This window comes from Phaenicophaeus curvirostris, unplaced genomic scaffold (assembly GCF_032191515.1).
Source record: "Phaenicophaeus curvirostris isolate KB17595 unplaced genomic scaffold, BPBGC_Pcur_1.0 scaffold_178, whole genome shotgun sequence".
NCBI classification, from domain to species: Eukaryota; Metazoa; Chordata; class Aves; order Cuculiformes; family Cuculidae; genus Phaenicophaeus; species Phaenicophaeus curvirostris.
Genome location: NW_027206798.1, coordinates 70,428 through 84,144, shown reverse-complemented (window position 1 = coordinate 84,144; position 13,717 = coordinate 70,428). Strand labels below are relative to the sequence as shown.

Here is a 13,717-nt window from a genome sequence, read left to right as displayed (position 1 = left end):
AAATCTTATCCCTAATTAAGTCACATGACTGACTAAAGTAATTGCTTTTGTTGGTGCATTCTGTTCTGGTTTTTGTATTATGGACTGTTGAAGCAGGGACGCAAATATATTTTTAAATACAACATTTTTAGGCTGAAGTCAACAATGTATAAATTGTTCTCACATTTTTTTTTTATTTTGATAAACAGGCAGGCATCTAAAATTATCACGAATATTTGTCTTCAGCCACGGAGAGCTCAATCTTGAAAAAAAAATTCCGGGTTCCACTGACATCAAATTCCACAACAGGAATACTCACATCATCAGAAATGAACGCCTAAGTAATTTGCTGAAAATTAGACTAGTCATTATCTTGAAAACATCTAGGCTCACGGAAGGACCACAAATCTTGTACTGCTAAAACAAGCTCATGATACAAAAAAATTCTGACACACTTGTGTTGAACCATATATACATAAGCCCCCTTAAGGCTCTTCTACTTTCTGACAGAGGAAGTTCAGAGAAATTTAGAGCTCTGTCCCCCACAATTGCATAAAGATTCCAAAACTAATTATTGGTATGAAGCTAAAATAAGATACTGTTACAAAATTTTTAAAAAAGGCAAAAAAAGCAAACTATGCACTATAATAAGGACTCAGTAAGTCTTAAACAGTAATTCAGATTCTAACTACATAAAAACACCGTAAATGCTCGGCAAATTAAAGACAACAAGGATCTTATCTGGCAATCTATAAGTAATACACATTGTTCAACCTCACATGAAATACATTAGGATTCTTACCACAATAACATGTGTCACTGTTGACAGAGTGCTGTCTCCTGCCATCAGCGTGTGAAGTAGGATGCCATTAGTGCAAAATGTTAACAATGTCTTTGGAGAAACCCTATTGAAAAGTTCATGAAGATACTTCAGTCTTTCGCACCATTTAAATGCATACTAGCTTTCCAAGACTTAGTGAAAATTAAATTATTAACAACTGCTCACCAGAAATGGAATTAGATTATAGTTCTCCCAAGGAATTCACGCATCCTATTTGTTTGTAAACATTGCCTATTCCCAGAGCATTCCTAAGGAATCTCAGTGCTTAAGCTCCCAACCTTCAGGCAATGGATTAATTAACAAAGTGAGATTCAAATTTATATAAATAAATAAATAACCAAGCAAAATAGAACCTTGAGAATCACTTCATGTTGTTTAATTTACTGGAAAATTCAGCATGGACTGCTTTGGAAAAACAGGTGCCAATTCTTCAGTATATGCTTCGATACAGTTTCGTATTTGCCTATACCTGACTGAACCACAAAGAAATGAGTTGATCCATTTCAAGTGCTTTAATTTTTCTCTTCAAAAACTTCAAAATCTTTAAAAGTTAATATTCTAGTACCTGTGGCAGAGTTATTTGTGGAAGTGAAAACAGTGACTGCCACACTACCCAGCATTGTCATTTGAAGTACTCAGAAGTTCCTTTGTATTACACCGTACAGTTCTCTTCTGAAATTAATGAGCTCACTCACTGCATTTCTTTCGAAGTTCGGAATTCATCCCTCCTTTCAAAAATCCTCCTACCTATTAGATTCAAGGAACACATTTAACGTGTACTTTACCCATCTCTACTACTCTCTCTTCTTCAATAGCTTTCTAGAAATCATCACTGCTCTCTAATAGTTAAAAGGTTAAGACTCCTGTGTTACTGTAAAAACCTCCATCCCACATCTTCTTTTATGGAGTTGGAAATATAGCCACCTCTCTCTTTTGCTCTTTCTCTTGAGAGGACTTATTGATTTCACTTGAGCAGGATTTTCTGCATTGCTTGCAATAATTCCTCCACTTTGATGTGAGCTACGCTTAGTTCTTCTTCAGCCAGCATAATAGGCCCACATATCAATCATGCAATTAAATTTGAAATTTGTCTTTACTAGCTCTTTCAAGCCCTTAACAGAACTGTGAACTCCCATATACATATTCAAATTCTTCTTTCATTTTACTGTTTTTCAAGTGTATTCAAGTTTCATTAGCTATGTAACATCTTGATCCATGTAGCAACATAACTAGCTCTACATTTTGCCATCCTCTCATTCACACTCCAACGCCTGCACATTTCTGGAAACCCCACTATCTAGAGAGTTCAAAGAATCTAGAAATCACACAACAGCTTTCAGACTTTCATCTACCCCTACTCTACTTTAGGAATAAGTTCCTCAGCTGACCTAGAGTTCTCTACTTTCATGTCACTTCACGCTTTAAACAGTAGTTAATGCACACTAGACCGCCAAGTAATGCTCAACCTCATTAATCTCTCTAAAACTTTTGTGCTGTTTCCTTTTATTTCCCCTATCAACTCTCACTATAGCATCTGTTACAGTGTGCTGCTCTGCCTACCTATCTCCAAAGCTTGCAGAACTTTTGGATCTAACCACGTTAAAAGTAGGGAGAAAAAAAAAAAAGAGGAAAGTGTAGGCTTGATCTGAATTCCACACACACACACCCAAGCAGAAACGAAGAGAAAATACCTGCAATTCACTCACATAAGACAACTTACTACACGAAACCAAAAAATACAGGAGGAAAACTATCTTTTTCACTCTTAAATATTCGACTACCCAAGCAACAACACGCTCTACCTATACTTTACATACTAAGCTTATACTAGGCTGTATCCCAAATATATTGTAGTTCGTATGTACACAAACCTAAAGACTTCAACACAAAATCAACTGGCAATAAGAAATGCCATAAGTACCTGTTTTCTAATCGAGTCTGATAACCAATTGTCTGGCCAATCTTTTCTCCTCTTTCTGCTGCCACTCTTTCAGCCACAGCAACGGCTGCTAAACGTCTCGGTTGAGTGCAAAATATACGACAGGGAGTCCCAGTTTTGTAACAGTCATCAAGAAGGAACTGTGAGATCTGCAAAGAAGTGGTTTAAAGTTCCTTGTCAATTTGATAAAGTCATAGCTTTTTTACCAGAAAACCATTTAAGTGCATCTCAATATTACATAGGTTGCAAGATAATTCACCATAAGATTATCATTGCAAATGTGCTTGAAAGGGTAGAAAGACAGCAAACAAATTTCTGACTTTAATTTGTTTCAAAAGAAATAATTTAGGCTTCTCTCTCCTGCTTCAGAGAAATCTATATAAAATATTTGTAGATAATCTTTCATTTAAACACAAAAATATTCTACTAGAACTAGCTTTAGAAGGAAGGGGGCTACAGAAAGTCATGAGTACTTTCCCTTCAAAATCTTATATCACTGTAATGAAAACTGGTTATCAATCACAAAACTGTGCAGAAATATTTATGCTTTTACTAAGTACCTACTGGCTTAATATTTCAAAAGCAAGAAAGTGAATCAGAATACAAGACTTTCAACTGCATAGGAAAACAAATGCCTTAAAAGCAGCACAAAGCAATCCCTTATTACCTAAATATTAAAAAATGCATTAGTTTTTTTATAAATAGTTTTTATTCCATTAAAGAAACATACCTGTGTAGTTTTTCCGGACCCAGTTTCTCCTACAATCAAAACAACTTTATTATCCTTTATTAGTTTAACAATTTCATCCTGTTTTTCAAAAACTGGTAGCGATTGCCTGAAAGAATCAAACTCCGATTCCCCTCTTTTCACTGGAACCTGGGGGATACCACTGCTGAGTCGTCCACCTGTCTTATTCACTCCTCTGTTTTCTGTGAAGAGAAGTTAACACTTCACTTGGGCAGATGCAAAAGCAAGTCACTAAAATATTGCTTAAAAATCATACATAAAAATGAACACTCCTAACTTTGAATGCATCCCTATAGATGTGTCAAGTGACAAACACACATTTACAAGCCATACTCACAGTAACACATCCTGTTACAATGCTTGAAAGAAATATTATTCAAAGGAGTTCTTACTTTCCTAGATACTTTGAACAAAAACAATCTATGCTGGTGCATTGCTCAGTGTCAAAAAAGGTCATAAAGAGCAAAAAGAAATAGAAAACAAATGCAAAAAAACAAGCTGCCTGGCATATTTTCTTCGTTATATTCACACATTCACACCTTCACAGTTCACATATAAATAGTCACTGTATAGTTAAACTTTTAAATTATTCCAAACTAACAAGGTTGTCTCCTGAGAAAAAGATAACTTTGCCGTGGTTCAGATGCCTTCTTACACACGCTCCCTGGTCTTTTATGACCTCTATCCAGTTAGTATTACATAGACCAATACTCTAGTCCCTAAGATTTATCTGAAATCATGCAAAGTGAGACATGCTGCATATCTAGACCCCTGGATCCACAGAGCACAGTGTTATACATTAGAAACCAATGCAGAACTAACTAGAGAACTTGCTCATCTTCAGAGAAGACTACTTCAAACTCGGTATTGTAAATGCTATTCTGCAACTCCTTAATAATTATTTTCCAGAAAAAGGAAAAGCTTGCTCTAAGTTCAATTGTATATATTTAATGTGTTTAACAGATTAATATATTAAATTACAAGCACTGCCTTACCAAGACAATCACAGACTAACAGATTGAAAAAGCCAAAACCTATTCTGTTTTCCAAAGAAATTAAAGGAAGATAAATTTTACACTATTCATTAGTTTATGCCTTACATTCCTAAGAAACTGCTTTTCAGTACTCTTATAATTCTGTTCATTAAGCAACCCTAATAAACAAATGAAACAACTGAAAAAGAAAAGTAGCAAAGGAAGAACATAAAGCATAAAGCATCATAAAGCAGAAAAATCCAATGAAACAAGGCATACTGCTGTGTTTTCTGTCCTCCACGCTCAGCTTTGCCCACAGAAACACAACATAGCTCTTTCACACTCATAACAGTTAAAGCAACAATCTCATTAAAAGTATTTTTTTAAAGCCATGGTGTATCAGAAATCTGTTTTCCAGTGAGCTCTTTCATATTCTAGAATCCTAGATATAAGTCTCTCAGAGACCAAATATATTTTAGAAGATAAAACAAAAAAATAACTACTAATTTTATTAAGAACGTGGATTGCTATAAGCAGAACAGCTTTTCTCATAAGGGTGTTCTTCTGTAGCAGTCCTGGTAATACTTCTTTCTTCAATCTCAGCTCACGGAATTCACATTTCAGAAACATACTTCCAAATAAATTTGGCTGGAACTGGCTCAAAGATTCAAAAGTAAATTAGCGCAAAGCAGACACTGGAAAGTGGGTAACATAACTGCCTAAGTTCCTTTCAACACCAGTTCTAAATGTCCCCGGTACTAACAACAAAAAGTCAATAAAAGTAATGGGTTTGTTTTAGGGATGAGTGTCAGCTGGGTTGTAGGTTGGTTTACTCTTTAAGCCATATCGATCGCCAGTCTATATCAGAAGATACCTTGAACATACCCGATTCAACAGCACATGCATTTCCTCGCTTTGTCTTTGGCCGAAGTTCTGATCGTTCTTTACTTATGACGGGAAATCTCACAACTAAACTCCGAATGGTATGTTTCGTACTAGAAGCCAAGCAACAAGTCATTACTGCACGTGACACTTCTGATCCATCCTTCTTCCTTACAGTCAGGTATCGATTTGCTCCTTTTCTGAAAGGAAAAAAAATATATTTTAGGAATAAGTAACCTATTTATATTTTAGGAATAAGTAACCTATTTACATCTATGTAATGATCTTTGACGGTAATTCTTTCAAGGTAGAGGTCAGCAAACGCTGCTATGGTTTTACAACAGTACACAAATACACACGCTATATGGAAAACTCCATCTATTTGGGGTTTCCCTGAAACCTTCCATTTCCACTAGCTTTTATGTAAGAGAAAATAACACCATCACGCCTGCATACCGATGCTCTTCTCCATCACTTCTCAACAGAAGCACTCTTTTGGAGGTGCTAGTCCAGGTCACGTTTTATCTGTCAAGGTATGAGATACTATGCAAAACCCTTAAACATGAAATAGTGAGTGGAAAACAAAACAGATCTCGATGAGAAGTCCTTTGTATTGATCCACGAAATCCAGAAAACGTTACAAGGTCATGCCACTTCAAACTAACCATGTACAAAGATACTTGTTTTTATCTTAAACTTTTTTCTCTAGTACTATTTTGTGCAACAGTGCACAATATACACTAGGAACAGAGATAATTTTAAGTCATGAAATTCCACGTTTGCACCAAACAAATAAAATAAAAATGAGGCTCTAACTTACCCTTTGCTTTTAGATATCAGCCCAAGAGACCGACAAAGCCGGTGAACAAATGCTCTTTCTGTACTTGTGAAAGAAGAAGGAAATTCCATTTCTAGAAAGATAATAAAAGAAGAACATAGAACCACGCAAGACACGGTGTTCTTAGAAACACAGAATCACTAAGGTTGGAAAAGCCTGCTGAGATCATCAAGTTCAATCATCGGCCCAGCACCACCGTGCACTGAACCGTATCCCCAGGGGCCACATCTACACGGTTTTTGAACACCTACAGGGAAGGAGACTCCACCGCTTCCCTGGGACAGCCTGTTCCAATGCTTCACCACTCTTTTCATAAGGAAATTTTTCCTGCTATCCAATCTATACCTCCCTCGGTGCATCTTGCGGCCATTTTCTCTCATCCTATCGCTCGTCCCTCAGAAGAAGGGCCCGCTCCCCCCCGCACACCACCACCTCCTTCCAGGCCTTCGCAGCCAGCGCTCAGGGCAGCCCTCGGCCTCCCCAGGACGCAACGGCCCCGGCTCCCCGAGCTCCTCCCGTCGTTCCCGCCCCCCCGCAGCGCCAAGGGCAGAACGGACCCGGGAGCCGGCGGGAGACTCGGCCTCGACCCCCCCCGCCCCGAGCCCCGCACCCTTCTCCTCTCCGCAGACGAATCGATCCAGGGCGAGGTGCACCGCGATGTCCACCTCCTCGTCCACGCGGATCTCCCTCGGCCCCTCGCCCCGGCCGCTCGAGGAGGAGGCGGCGCCGCCCGAGCCCGCCGAGCGGCCCGGCCGCGACATGGCGGCGGCAGAGCGGCGAGAGGCTCCGCGCGCCTCGGCCCAGGGCAGCCCCGCCCCCGGCCCGCCCCGGCCCGCCCTGAGCGCGCCTCCCGCGCGCCGGTGGAGGGAGGCGGCGCCGGCCGCGCGGTTTCTAACTCGCGTCGTTTTGTGGGTTTTTTTTTTTTGAAGTATGATGATCCCTAAGGGGTTTAAGTCTCAGAGACTTCTCTCACAGCTCCAGTTAGACTTCTTTTCCAGAAAATCGCCAATTTAGCCGTCCATTTATTCATTAACTTCATTTTAGATCCTTGGAGGGGCTGCATCTGAATCTCATCCTCGTCAGCGGACAAGGTGTGAGAAGGATCGTTTCTGTGATGCTTGAGGCTTATGTACCACGGGCCGTCTCACTGGGGAAGATGCTCAACATACGTACCCTTTCATCCAGAAGGACATATATGAACTTCTGTGGTAGTCTGGGTGCTTACACATCCAAGCCACCAAAGCAAACACTGTGGGTAAAGAACCTTCTCGATACCACTATGAACAAAGCCTGTTAACTGCTTATCCTTTATAAAAATGGAATGGAACAAACATCAACTGTGTCTGAGAAGCAATGAGTTCTGCTGACTGAATGCAAGAGATGGGGACAAGAACCATGTCCAACACTGCAGTGAAACTTCTCCAGCTGCCTGTGGCAGTCACCACAGCCAGAAGGCTCCTATAGACCTTCCTCCAGCACTTCTTTCAGAGATGCAGTTAACTGAGTTAAGTCTTCTAGGGATGGAGTGTGTGTTCCCACAGGGCTTGGCAGCTTTCCCTCAGGAGCCAGCACATCCGCCATGTGCCTGGGCAAAGGAGACTTCAAGAACATCCTCTCTTGCGCTTACATGCCAGATGGAGGGCATTTTGCTGCCTTTGAGGGACCAGAGCTTCTGGCACAAGGCTTAATGCACACTGTCAGAAAGGTGGAACAGCTGTGAACCTGCAGTTTAAAAACACCCATGGAATGGAAGCGAGTTTCTCTGCCACCGGCAGAACCGTTACTTCGAGGGATTAAATAGGAACAATATCATCACCCGCAGAATAACATTTTATCTGGATAACGATTACAGTACTAAACTTGTTAACCTCAAAAACTCTTCATAACAACAACAACAAAAGCATCTTGTCTTCTTTCATCCCTAGCACCACGTCATTGCTGCATTCATAGTTCAAGTATAACAGAAAATGTAAACAGTTCACCACAGTAACATTGCACTCAGTTGGAGAAGAGAGTGGAAAGGAACTGGCCCCTTGCTTCTCAGAACTAAGCCCCTTTCTCAAAAGCCTCTTTAAATACTTGAGAGTTAGCATTCTGACATATGCATTACAAGCAGCTTGGGTGGAAGTGGAAAGGGTTTTAATCTCCTGCGCACACACACGTCTCCATTGCTTCAATGTACCTTTGAAGCAATAATGTGAAGCCTTCCAAATTCCTCCTGTGCTCTTCTGTGGGACAAAGTGGCTTTTTCTTTCTTAGGCAGGGAAACCCGTCTTGGTCACTCTGCTACTACTGGTTTCCTCTTTTGATATTCTTTAAGGGGGGGGTGGGGGTGGTGTATGCTCCGGGAGCTGCCTTCTCTAAAACAGAACTGATTGATCTCCTCAACAAATATGGTGTTGAGTTCCCTGTTATGCACAAGTCTAAGGTCTAAAGTTACAACACAACTGTATGAACGAACACCTTTCCTAGGTCTAACTCCAATAAAACTTAATTGGCTGTAAAAGCCTAATCATGAAATAATTTCACTGTGCTATTGTTGGCAGCAGAAACAGAAGAGGAATCGAGATAAAAATACTAATACCCTTTCCTATACTGTACACACCCATGAAAAGGATTGAGTTTTAGTTCACAGTCATGTTGAGTGAGTGACTAATGGGTTACTGGTTCTAGAATTTTCTTTCGTCTAAGATACTAATTAACCACCACAGCACGTGCTTCACAACCACAGCCTTCTCGCTTCAGCCCATTCCCCAGGTGTTAGAAGCAGGCAGGCCTTGGATAACAAGTGCCTTAGCAGCACAAAGAGTGGCGTTTGTCAATATGACTGTGACTGGCAGTGTTGCGGAACACTTGAAAGGCACAGAAAGCACAGACACACATCTAGGAGAAACAACAACATTTTATTGATTCTATAACTCTACCCTAAATTGAACATTTTCATCGACATTTCAAACTTTGCCTTTGGTGTTGAGACTGTAAAGCAAGAAGGGAAAAAATATCAGCCTTGTGTCATCAGAGAGATGTTTAGCTATCCATTATACCCCACTCCCTAAATATTACCTTTGATTAAGACTGTAAATGGTATGGCTTGGCCCTCTCCACTGCCAGGTGCCTTTGAACTTTAGGAAGGATTTTGTCATGGGGATCAAATACAGAATTTCTGGCAACTGCTCACTCACTAAATTAAAATAACTCTGCAGGACCTCATTCTGATACACCTGCAGATTTCAAATGGCTTGCAAAATAACAGGCTTTCCCTTGTTTTTTCCTGAAACACCAAAGTCTGAGATGACTGACTATACAGAGAACTGCAAATGGCGTTAGACAAAATGCTGTGGTTATTAAAACAAGAAAAAAAAAAAAAAGCTACCTACACACAACTGGCTGGATGAGAGTTTCCAAAGGCAGGACCTAAAACTTCCAAAATTACCTTATAAGTTTGATTCACTAGAAAACTGTGGTTCCAGAAAACATCAACTGCTTCACAGATCCATAACAAAAGTTCACAGAACACCAAATTTAATCTGGTTCTTATCAGGAGTTAGATATGTATTTCTTTTTATTTATGAAAGTGGTAAAATGAAAGCTGTGGAATTGCAGAGCACGCTATAACTAGAGGAGGAGATAAAAACACCCAGACCACCCACCATTTTACCTGGGGACTGGCATCCCGAGTGCTCTCATCTAGAAAAGAAAGTTGTGTTCAAGACTTTGATGGCTTCATTACCTGGATGTATTTCAGGGCTTTTTTTACACTCTCCTCTGCAGATGAATGACTTAACAATTCTAGTTTTAACCCGGGGTGCTATTTCCATTGTATCTGGGTGACACAGCAGGGCAAGTGATTTCTGTAAAAGTTGAAGACCAGGCTTACTAAGATACATACATACATTCTTGCAACACAAATACTCAAAAGTTTCTTAAAGTAAGGGTGAACTCTGTTAAACAAACTTACATGAGTTACTAATGACATAGTTGATACCAGACATGTAAATGAGATTTCTTAGGTATTTGCAGAAAAGCTACTCCGTTAGGCATACAGAACAAAGGGAGTAAGTTTTATCAACTACCTGTCCAGGTAATTGAAGCAGAATCTTAAATCATAACTAATTGCTGAAGGTGTCGCAGCAGGACTACAAAAGAAGCCTACTGTATTTTAGTCCCTGTTATCAGCTAAGCAGCAATTTCTTAAAATTCGTTTTACAAATAACAGTCTTGCCTTGCGCAGTAATGCATGTCCAACTGAACGGGAACATACTTACTTCGTAATCCTTGTGGTCCAGCAGCCAAATCCTTCCATGAGTTTCACAAGGCAAATGTGTTGGCAAAAGACTTGACAATTTTTTCTGTTTTATATGGCCAACAACTGAACACGTCTCTCAGCAAGTAAATTGTCTGATATCAAATATATAATTAAGGCTAGCAAATTTGTAAGACCAGCAACTTATCCCATTACATTTAGAAAGACAGCGTAAATGATTAAATGTGGATCTAAACCAGCAAGCAGATCCACCACTGCTAGTGCCACTTTCTGACCCCTGGTTTTTAGAAGAGCAATTCTGGATATTTCAGCAGCTTAAAAATTAAGTGTCTGCCCCATGACTTCCCTCTTCTCTCTTTTTATTATTCCCTGTGCCCGCACTTCCAACAGAACAAAAGCAAGTAATGTTGGCTGTGCTGGAAAAGCGATGATTTCAGAAAAAATTGTCTACTCTAAGCCACTGTTAGAAATCCTTTTGCTCTGAAGCAGCAGGGTTCAGTGCCTTATTCTGGTAAGAAGCCATTTGTTACAGGTACGGGTGCCCTAAAAATTAAAAAGTGTGTTTAAATTTTGATGAAAAAAACTAGCGGGGCTTTGTACCTTTAACATTTCTTAATAAATCCATTCTCTCATAGGAGAAAGGATCTTGCAACAGAGCACTGAAAAAACAATCATACAAATTCCACAGTACAAAAAAAATTAAAACGATCCTTCTGTCTATGATTGAATTCTAAATTAAATGTTTTCACTAGCTTTGTGTTTGAGGAGTAAAATAAAATCAGTTCTTAAGCAAATAGGTGACAAATGTTTAAGAATGTATGTGTGCATATCCTGAGGGTGTAATAAAAGTAACCAGGAAGGATACAATCGCATGTTTGTAGGTTTCCTCAATGTTTTCTAGTAAATAGAGATCCAGCAGTGCCTGAAAGGAAAAATTAAATGTTCTTTAAACACTCCCGTCATTCATAAATCATAGGCTTTTGGATTGGGAAGGGGGAGGGTGGTGTTTCCAGTGAACACGGCACTCACATGTAAACTGGGAGGGGGATATTTCCCAGTTTCTCCTTCCTCTCTCTGCCACAGCTTCGCAACTTGATCTCCTAAGTGTGAAACTATGCCGTCAATCATCAGACAGTCTGAATCCCATTTTCCTCTGGAAAAAAAGGTAGCAAGGATTTGGACAGAGGAAGACACTAATGCCAGCCCTGCAGAGCAACAGATTTCCTCCAGTCCAAACAAAACCAGAAAGCTCCCATGAGTCAAAGAAAGTAACAAACACACAAAGGCAGGATTCTGACTTGAAATGCACGTGAAGGGAACACACCAGCCTGTATCTAAGTTACTAGAAAAGTGAGCTCAGTAAGACAAGCATTTAAGCCAATCTCTAATACACTGCGGCTTCCACCAAAAGTCATCTTGCTGCAAATACAAATGTCGACATAAAAGCCATTCCCTTCCACATCTGGATCTGCAGTGGAAGCATGCCAGAGCTGTAGGCTTACCTTGATAAATGCTTCAGCTTCTGTCGCCGACCAGCGTAGCAGGTCTGAAGCAGAGGTTAGTTGTAGAAAGGTGTCAAGGGGATTGAGACATGGACTTCAGTCTGATGGCTCAAAGACCCTTTATTGTGTTAGCTGTTTCTTGATATACCCTTTTGGGTTACACAACAAGCTGCGCATAAGCTGTCCAGGCGCCTATCTACAGTTTATTATTGGTTAAAGGTGCTTGTCCATGCGCCTATTACTAACATATTATTGGCTAAACAACTGTGCATGCTAATAAACAAGTTACACTAAAATTAACCATGTTGATGTTTTTCTTCTTTTGCTTTTCTCTCAGTTGCTTCTTCTTCCCATCTAGCTAGGTCTTGGTTTTCTCTCCGTTGCTTCTTTTTCCCACTGAGCTAGCTCTCTGTTTCAAGGTCTTGTCAGAGTTGCTCGATGTCAACAAGGCCCACAGCATCAAGTCCTTCTTCCCTATAAAATGTCTCCACAATTCCCCCTTTTGGTATTTCAACTAAAGCATTTAGGCGGAACATGCGATCGACTTGACATTGTACACACTGTAACACTCGGGGGATAATTGTTAAAACAATTAACACCATTAAAAATGACATTCCTCCTTTGACCAATATTTCTCATACCCATTCTGTTATCCCAAATCCTGCTAGCTAGCTAGCTAAAAATCCTTGTCCATGTGTCAATTGTTTTGTCATACCTTGTAATTTCTTTATGGCTTTATGTATTGACTGAGAATGGTCTGACAAATTCATACAACACATTCCTTCTAACTCTCCACATCCGTGGCCTTGTGCTAATAATAAAAAATCTATTGCTGCTCAATTTTGAAGCGTAGCTTGTAGATTCTTACAGAATCTACATCTACTGTAAGTGCTGTCAATGCTTTTGAAGTTAAATTCGCCTGTTATGCAAACCAACAACTCAATCTATCTAATGTACTCAATGCTTTGGCTATTCCTACTCGTGGTGCAAAAAGAGCAGCTAAAATTCGGGAAGTACGATCCAAATTCTGCACCTGACTATTACAATCTACATTATAAGTGACACTATGTCTAGGTCAATTTTTGTTTCTTTTGTGCTGCTGCAGTAGTTGTTTCATAGACGGCATAAACATGGTTACCCGCCCTAGAATACAGGGTTCCCCTCTAGATCTTGAGGGGATTCCTCACCAAGCTTGATCGCCACATATCAGGAAAATACCAGGTGGTAATTTCTTCCGACTATAAGCTGTATTAATTTCTATGGTTTCTTTTCCTCCTTCACACCACCATGATACATTATACCACCTACTTTCGGGATAAACAAATCGGTAGCTAGAAGATCCTACCCAGCTTCCTGGGTCTTCCTGTCCATACCAAAATACGCAGCTCCCATTTTTCAGTGATCCTGACAGTCCTAACTTTTGAGGCTCCAAACCAGTGTACTTTAAACTTAGTATCAAGTTTTTGACATCTGTGGCATTACGTACTGTGAGGGTAGAATTATTGTTTATGAAAGGCTTAAAACTCACATAATCTCTTTGTGTTAATGGTAATCTTATCAAACACATTCTAAATGGATCTCCTGGAGTGGCTAAAGAGAGACAAAATGAGTCTTGACCTGTCACATTTGCAAATGTTATCCACACATTCTTTCGAGTATTGATTGCCCAGGGACCTTCATCAACTGTCACCATTGGATTAAGAGCACCCATAATGTTAACATCCTCCTCGTTCTTGTTGGCTGTTTTTGT

The 13,717-nt window shown here is 40.0% G+C and overlaps 1 protein-coding gene across 2 annotated transcripts in view; it reads right to left on the bottom strand.

Moving 5' to 3' along the window:
* LOC138734740 (3'-5' RNA helicase YTHDC2-like) overlaps window positions 1–6,985 on the bottom strand; it is a 34,507-nt gene extending 27,522 nt beyond the window's left edge. For both annotated transcript variants that reach the window (XM_069882546.1, XM_069882547.1), the window contains exons 1-6: window positions 6,812–6,985; window positions 6,184–6,274; window positions 5,367–5,563; window positions 3,490–3,689; window positions 2,742–2,908; window positions 782–884 (exon numbers count right to left, since the gene is read on the bottom strand). In XM_069882546.1, the coding sequence (XP_069738647.1) occupies window positions 782–884; window positions 2,742–2,908; window positions 3,490–3,689; window positions 5,367–5,563; window positions 6,184–6,274; window positions 6,812–6,962 (909 nt within the window). In that variant the 5' untranslated portion in view covers window positions 6,963–6,985. The remainder of the gene's footprint in view (window positions 1–781; window positions 885–2,741; window positions 2,909–3,489; window positions 3,690–5,366; window positions 5,564–6,183; window positions 6,275–6,811) is intronic.
* Between the last annotated feature and the right edge of the window lie 6,732 nt (window positions 6,986–13,717).